Here is a 7,992-nt window from a genome sequence, read left to right as displayed (position 1 = left end):
AAATAGATCTGACGACCTACCTTCACTTAATCAGGTACCAGACTGGAATTCCACAGCATTTCTCTCGATTCCATCTTCTATATGGTGTAACTTGTCACATTAATCTTTTCTCAAAAAAAAAAAAAAAAAAACTTGTCACAATCTACTTCTCCCACCATTTGTAATTTTAATTTAGTTAAAAGTGTATATTCTTGCCAAGCTATTATTCGTAATTAATACTCATTGCTTCATTCCAATCAACAGATAACCTCTACAGTTTAGGGGAGGGGGAAAAGAGGATGAAAAAGAGAACGTTACAATACAAGTAGACTTCATTACATTTGCCATAGCATCAAATCACATGATTTTTCCGGGAATCTTTAAGTTTAAAAGGAGTTGAAGACGAGTTTCATTTCTTTTTGGGTTTTGAAAAGATTGATATCCTTCCAAGAAATCCGGATGCCTTTGATGAATTTCTTTCTTTAGAGAGATTCGTAGAGTCTCTAAAGGCATCCATATCAGATCCAGAGCACTCTCGATCATCATTAAGCTTGACATCTCTTAAGCACCGCAGCAATCCCCTTGCACTCACCTTGCCATTGTCACTACCATTGACGGATATATCAAAAAGAGCGGGAATGACATCCTCCTGCGTGCGCATGACTAACTGACGATACTGAACACGATGATCGCACAGTGAAAGTAAAACAGACACTGCATTTTCTTGTTCCTCAAGACTACCAGCTGCAACTAGCGCAGCAACAGAAGCAACACAACCATTAGTTTCAGCAATAGAAACCCTACCTTCATCTGTACGGCATAAATTCTTCAATATAATCACACAATTTCTTGCAAGAGAGCTATCAACTAAGAAAGGAACCAATTTTGGGATGCATTCCAAAGACACAATGTGAGAGCAGATATCACAATTTGAGGACAAATTGCACAGAATTTTGATAGCACGTTCCTGGCAATCTCTATTGTCGGAGTTGAGCATCTTTAGGATGGAAGTTAAAGCACCAGATGCTGCAATTTTAGCCTTGCAATGCGGCTGGCTTGACAAAAATTCCAGTATGTCTAGAGCTTCTTCTGTTACTTCTGAAATAAGAAAAGTGGCCAAGAGACTAAATGCTTCTTCGCATAAGTATGAGATCCCACTTCTGCATCAAGCAACACAAAGTGATAATAGTATGCATATGAGCTCATGCATAAAGAAAACATGGCTGCATTTAAAATCCAATGTGAAATCAGGACAAGGACTTACAGAAGAAAACTAAAATTACGTAGTGCAAATAAAAAAAAAAAAAAAATCCTTATGCAGGGAAGTTGGTCGGGACCAAACCAACAAAAATTCGTACAGCAAATCACCTCGTCAACTGGCGAAAGAATTGATAGAAATTCACGTGGAATCGAGTGATGTATTTAACTTGCCACAACCAGTTTAACATGATAATAACAACCTTAAATCAAGAGATGCAAGTTGCATTGAACATGAGGCATTCTAACGAATACCCATCAACAATGACTAGATACCTGTTCTTGCGCACAAATGCCGACAACAACTGAGATCCAGCTTGCTGAGCTTTTACATCATGCAGATGAAGTGCATCCTTCAAAAATCTAACAAGGGGTCTAACAAAATTGTCAGATGACATAGAATGACATGCTTGGTCACTTTCATTCAGATGGTTTTTGACATCTTCAACAACTTTACACTGGCTTTCCCACTGAAGTTCAGCCAGTTTAGATAGATATTTCATATCTATCTCATGTATCTTTGCATATGAGTGGCTTTTTTGCTCCTCTTTTGTCGACATAGTGAGTGATGAATCCAAAGCGTAACTTTGAGATGAATCCAAAGCGTAACTTTGAGATGAATCCAAAGCATAACTTTGTGATGAATCCACAGCGTAACTTTGAGATGAATCCAAAGCGTAACTAGAATCTAAAGATCCGACTGACATATTGCTGAGATCCATTGGAAGACGTAGATCATTCATAGAACTGCCAAAGCTAACAATGGAAGTGGAAGAAGTTTCCCAAGAGTTAAGAATTTCTGATGGCATAGTTGGGTCAGGAATAGTGACTGCATTCGCCATGCACCACTTTGTTATTAAATCCTTCATGGCCGTGTTTGGAGTCAATGACAAATGGGCCAGTTTCGTTTTAGTCTTTGGGCATATTTCATTACCTCCATCAAACCACTTCTGTATGTTCATCCTCTCAAATGTTTGTCCAGAAGCGATTATAACAGGATCACGCATCAATCTTGAAGATATAGGACACTTAAATTCCTCAGGAGGTATAGCTCTACTTGAGAAGTCAATTTGAACTTCATGATGCTGGCATCCGATCTGGGATTCGACTTCCACAGATTGGCTATAGGTTGAACTACGTCCGTACTTCTCAAATGCAATCGCTTCTTCATGCTGAACACAGCCATTTCCCGATGGCTCTTGCAGGAATAAGTGTCCATACTTCTTTAGTAGATGCAAAAGTGAATTTAAAGTATCTTTTTCTGTTGGGTCACTGTACTTATCTTCAAGCCTCTTATTGATGGACTTTTTCTCTCTCCGGATAGCATCTGGGGATGTGATATCAAGCGTTGAAGCTGCCAATTGAAGAGCTTTAATTTCAGAGGTTTCCATTAAGTCTGATGCAGAAGCGCTCTGCAGGAGAAATCTTCTGACGGCCTTGATAGCCTCTTCTTCAGATGAGTTCAGGGTAAATTTTGCACCCGTAAGATCATCCATGATGTGAGAGATCTGTAAATGAGATTTAATCATTGGCATCACCAAGTAACTGAACTCAGAAAAAGTTCCTATTTTTTCTTCATTGAGTAGAAAAAAAGGAAGAAATTACGGAATAAATATAGACAAGTTGATACCAACATAGTGTTTGGGATCATCAAAACCTCCATCAGAATGTTGCTGTGAATTAAAATGTGGGGCAAAGAAGGATTTGTGTGAAGTTGCCAGAGGGAAGAATAATTAACAAGTAGACCAAAGGCAAGCAAACCGAGAATGGGACTACATCCTCTTTAAATTTTTCCAATTTGGGATACAAGTGTCAGAAACCAGAGAATTGCTTATGGAATCAGTTACAGCCATATATCTAGCATGTTCTATAATCCAGGAAAATAGATTTATATATTTTCAAACTTTATATAACTGAGGAACAGCTCTGATAGCTTTATCAACTAATTATAGCCCTCTTGAAGTTGTATTAGTGCATCCACTACCCCCCATCTTCATTCTTTCTTTCTTGGTTAGGGGGGTTGAAAAGGAAGGCAAAAATATAAAGCAAAAGGTGTGTAATTGACGAACCTCTTCAGCCAACTCATGTGGAACCATGGTTTGAATTTGACCTAAACTTTCCTCCAACAAATTCTTTGATCTTTGACATATTGAGACTATTGCTTTCCCTCTCACTGCCTGAATGTAATTTGCAAGCCTTATCAGCTATGACTGAGATATAACTCCAAAAAACCGATATCTTAACAACAAGACAGGATGTAGATGAAGAAAGACTAGTTACTACCACCAGTTTTGACACATCAACTAGATGTGACAGAAGAGTAGCAAGCAGTCAAACATACGGATATGCAAACACCTAAAAAGAAACATAATATATATATATATATATAAAGACACAGAGAGAGAGAGAGAGAGAGAGAGAGAGAGAGAGAGAGAGAGAGAGAGAGAGAGAGAGAGAGGCAAGCTAATTGAAGTGGTCATCAGGAACAACAATATTAACATGCTTTAGCACAGCAAAATTCCCGTTGGAAACAATGGAACACATGGTTTTACAAAGGATTTCTGTTTGCAAACCCCTCTCTACACAATCAATTAGCATAAGTAGATTATCGAAATCTTATTATTTTATTTCTCCAATAAAGAGAGATATATAAGTTTTGTTCTTTAACAGCAGCAATTTTCCTTCTCATCTCCAGTCTACCAACATAGACAACCTCCTTGAGTCATTTGTCCTTATAATGTATTTATAAACTTTTGCTAGACCACTCAGACTGATCAGAAATTGCTATCCTCAAGATCAAATGACTAGAGTTTGTTTCTATCATCTTTGTTTTAATTTGTTTTACCGACTAGTACTTTATGAAATACAGCAAGTAGTTCACATTAATTCATATCCCTCATTCTTATTTATTGAGAAAATTACGAACCAGGTAAAGTTTACTGGATCGTGAGCAGGACTTGTAAAATTGCATGGATTTCTCAATTGCAACGTTTAACGAGCCTAGTGCCTCTATTCCTGAAGAGCCTGGAGGCTGAGCCGCTTCTATAAGTGGAAGTACTGTTGATATTCTATCAAGCAATTTCTTCAGTTCATTGTACTTTAATAATGGCAGCTGCAATCATGAAATAATATACAGAATGTGGAAATTTGATCTCATATGACAAAACGGTTGAGTACAAGCAAAGACAAATTTTGAAGACACAAAATGAGCTCAATTAAAGAAGATTTCATATGGAAAACACAGTGCTCGTCATTTTCTCAAGAAAAAGCATCCTCTCCAACAGGAAAAAAACATGATATAATATCATTCTCAACTTGATCGAACATAGAGTTGTAGACCTTCGAAGAATCAGCATTTTGGGGTGAGTTAACAAATTGATCAAAGAAAGCTGAAAGCTGGTTTTCCAGTTCCTAGTTTCACTTCCATGACAAGAATCTCTTTGACACTATCAAGTAAACAAAATATTCTTCTTTGAAAAGAAGTAGAAATTATATTTACCCTGTAGATATAAACTTATCGATGTGATAAAGAATAGGATCTTACCAATAAACTAACCGAGATACACACTCAAGAATCAGAGAGTAATCCGATTATCTATGACAATATGTAATTTTGAAGCATGAAGCTACTAAAAGTTAAATTTGAAGGAACCAAGCCATTTTGGCACATTTTGTAAGAGCTTCTGGTCACTCTTCACTCAATTCAATTTTGTGAGGTTTCTCACTGCAAACATTGAAATAAAGGAGAGTAAGAGGAAAAAAGATAAAGGTAACCAATCAGATGTTGAAGATCAATATCTGTTAATCTTGAGAATTTTTCAAAAGTTCAATTAGCTTATTGTATAATGGCTCAAGATATACTAACTTAGTTACAAATCATATTTTTTATTTAATAAATTAGCTATTTTTGCGCATCGTGCAGATCTACAACCAATTTATGATAATTATGTAAACATCTTGTATCCTGAGTGAACTCAATAAGACGCACTTATGCTGCCAATTTAATAGGACTGCAGATTCAAACAAACAAAATCCAAATGGGGAATAAAAGACCTTCCATGATAAATTGAAAAAGGTACCTTAAAAGCATAAGGGTCTGGCAGTTTGTCCACTACTTCAGCAATATCAGACCCCATTAAAATGAGGGTAGACTTAGATCTGCATGTTCAATAACAATGAAAAGAATCACCTTTAAGTGTTTCTTACAAAAAAAATCTATCCATTGTATCTAACATAATGCATCGCATGAGGACATATAAGACTATACCCCACACATAATTTGAGTAATATCATCGGATTTGCACATAACACATCCGATTTGCAAATACAAGATACAATGCTTCTGTCGAATATTAACTACAGAGAAAGTACACTTTGCAACTCAAAACTATCATGAATTTTGCACTTTGCACTTTGCACTTTGATCGTTCCATTTTGACCACTAAAATGGATGAAAATAGGTGAATGGTTGGATCTTAATGGAAATTGCAAAAGAATATTTTTTTGGTTGTGTATACTGCCAATTCAAGGGTGCAAAGTGTATGTATAACTTCAATACAGGATATAACGAGTTTCATATATCGGAATATATCAACGGTTTAATAGAGTTGTTCATGAAATTGAGGAAAATTGCAGGCTATGAAACATGACAAAGGACGCCCTTCAGTTACAATCTCCAGAAGTGGAATTTAAGATATCGTTAGAAAAAATATATTTGAAATAAAACAAAAAAAAAAAAAAAACCCTCCAAGTTATAAGTTGAGTTGGGTCTTGAATAAGAACAAAAAATAACAAAAGCCTTACCAAGTGCAGTGGAAACCAGAACAACGAACAAAAGCTCTATGCCTGTTTACTAGCAAGCAATCAGACTCTGAGATTTGTCTCCATCTACACAGGTAGCGGGTGAAGTACCAGAACCCCTACACGATCCAAATTAGTGCAACCCAATTCTTAAATACAAGATTTCACACAAATATACCCACCTTAGAGAAAGAAAAGTCAGAACTTTCCCAGTGTCTCAAGCCACAATAGCTGCTGACTCTGGAAATTAGTGACGATCCAGCCTTTAAACCATAGAAGTTCCTTCGAACTGTTCCATATTTAAAAAAGCTGAGTTTTCAGAGTATCTTCAAAAACTCTGTAAAAGAACAGTAGAAAGACACAATCTTCTTGCTCATGACACACCGACAATCCTTCGTCGATAAGAGCAGAGAGAAAACTATATCACATAAACCAAGGTATGGTTTCGCAAAACCCAGGGACAAAAAAAGGCACCAGTCCAAGTAATTTGGCTTCCAAGCATTAGATTACCAGAAAAGCTAGTACAATAATTGTTATTGGCTGCAAAACATGCTGATAAACGTGGTAAAACTTTTTTGTTCTCGGGATAACAGTGTTGTCACATCGAACAAGGAGAGAGAGAGAGAGCGCGAAAAGTTTATCGAATGATTGGTTGGTACAAAGTGAGGGGCAATAAATGTTTTTGACGTCTCTCTCAATGGAAAAAAATAGCTCTCCCTTAAACCCTTTAAAATTAATTTCTTTTTTTTTTAAAGAAAATCAGTTGTTATTATCTCCAATTGAGACAACAGGGTACAGGGAAAAACAAAACCAACTCGAGTCAATCAGCAATCTCGTGTTTCAATCGATCAAGTTGTTGAGACCAATTGATTGCTGTTACATGAGCTTCATGTGTGTTTTTAGCTATCTGCTCATGATGTTTATGAAACAAACCACTTGGAGATGCAGATTCAGGATTCAGGACTTGGGAAAAAAAAAATCTGTATTCAATTGTTCTTGTTTTCAGAGGTTCCCTCGAAAAGTGATTCTCATGCTTATGCTAGCAGATGTGGACCAGGTAAAAGTTGTGGAGGGTACATACATACATACATACATACACATATATGCCGAGCTCAGATGCCAGGCATGTATGTATGTTGAGTTTCTGTATAGGATCTAAGTAGGCATCTTCCATTGACAGACACAGTTATCACTCCCATCAAATTATGTGTAGTAAAAACAGGGAATTAAAAAAGTCCCTAAAAGAGGAAAAGAACTGGAATCCACAGGCATTATTCCAAGAGGTGGATGGGCGGGCCATATGAGGTGATAAGGATTCCATATATCACGAAGATTGTATTCCACTACCAGTACAGATTCCTCTCTCTTTTTCAAAAGTCCCTCTCAACCAATGATATGAGCCCCCAACACTTCATATTCTTCCGATTACACAAACTAAACCACTCAATCCAGAGCTAATAGAACCAACCGCATCCAAAACTCCCATCAAACTGTTTGAAACTGGGAGATAATAAAAAAGTTATTACTTGATGCAGTTTTATCATATGACTGGATTGTTATGGCAACAGCTATAAGCAATATAATGAAGAAATGTAATATGTAATTAACTCTTACCTTGCACTTTGAATGCTGTTTATGAATGCTTTCAGCTTAGGCTACACCTGGGTACAGCCCAAACCCATAGCACTTAATCATGTATTACAACCGGGCTTATACAGTGGGGAAGTTCCTTTTTCCGTACCTACTTTGTTCCTATGCTGCAGAAAACAATTTCTGGATTCTAGCAGCAAGACTGATATGAAGAATCCCGCTTTCAAAAGGTCAGCCCTTGGAACCGACTAATTGCTCGGTAGACGAATGAGGATTTGGGTATCTTCTGAGATATCATCTCAAGTTGAGAAATATACCTCATATTCCAAGCAGCTGCATACTTTTTAGCAAGAAATTATGGTCCAT

At 36.8% G+C, this 7,992-nt stretch overlaps 1 protein-coding gene across 2 annotated transcripts; it reads right to left on the bottom strand.

The window, feature by feature from the left end:
- Positions 1 to 328: 328 nt before the first annotated feature.
- Positions 329 to 6,667, bottom strand: LOC121252799 (U-box domain-containing protein 5-like). 2 transcript variants are annotated; one of them, XM_041152627.1, is made up of 7 exons: positions 6,219 to 6,667; positions 6,040 to 6,155; positions 5,316 to 5,394; positions 4,163 to 4,348; positions 3,306 to 3,413; positions 1,513 to 2,744; positions 329 to 1,139 (listed from the first exon to the last, which is right to left on the bottom strand). In XM_041152627.1, exons 3-7 carry the CDS (start codon positions 5,370 to 5,372, stop codon positions 389 to 391), a joined length of 2,334 nt encoding a protein of 777 aa, XP_041008561.1. In that variant the 5' UTR covers positions 5,373 to 5,394; positions 6,040 to 6,155; positions 6,219 to 6,667; the 3' UTR covers positions 329 to 388. The 2 variants fall into 2 exon arrangements, with proteins under 2 accessions (XP_041008561.1, XP_041008554.1); XM_041152620.1 differs by having other exon boundaries at positions 6,040 to 6,667.
- Positions 6,668 to 7,992: the final 1,325 nt, after the last annotated feature.

Source organism: Juglans microcarpa x Juglans regia, chromosome 1D (assembly GCF_004785595.1).
Source record: "Juglans microcarpa x Juglans regia isolate MS1-56 chromosome 1D, Jm3101_v1.0, whole genome shotgun sequence".
Lineage (NCBI taxonomy): Eukaryota > Viridiplantae > Streptophyta > Magnoliopsida > Fagales > Juglandaceae > Juglans > Juglans microcarpa x Juglans regia.
Note: the sequence above shows the minus strand (reverse complement) of the source record. Positions and strands in the feature narration are given on the sequence as shown.

What these genes read in the sequence shown, in the direction of transcription:
- LOC121252799 (XM_041152620.1), bottom strand. Translation starts at nt 5,372, where the DNA reads ATGGGGTCTGATATTGCTGAAGTAGTGGACAAACTGCCAGACCCTTAT. An exon ending in GATCCAGTAAACTTTACCTG is followed by an intron (nt 3,414 to 4,162) that starts GTTCGTAATTTT and finishes AATTACATTCAG; the next exon opens with GCAGTGAGAGGGAAAGCAAT. An exon ending in GCATTTGTGCGCAAGAACAG is followed by an intron (nt 1,140 to 1,512) that starts GTATCTAGTCAT and finishes TGCTTGATGCAG; the next exon opens with AAGTGGGATCTCATACTTAT.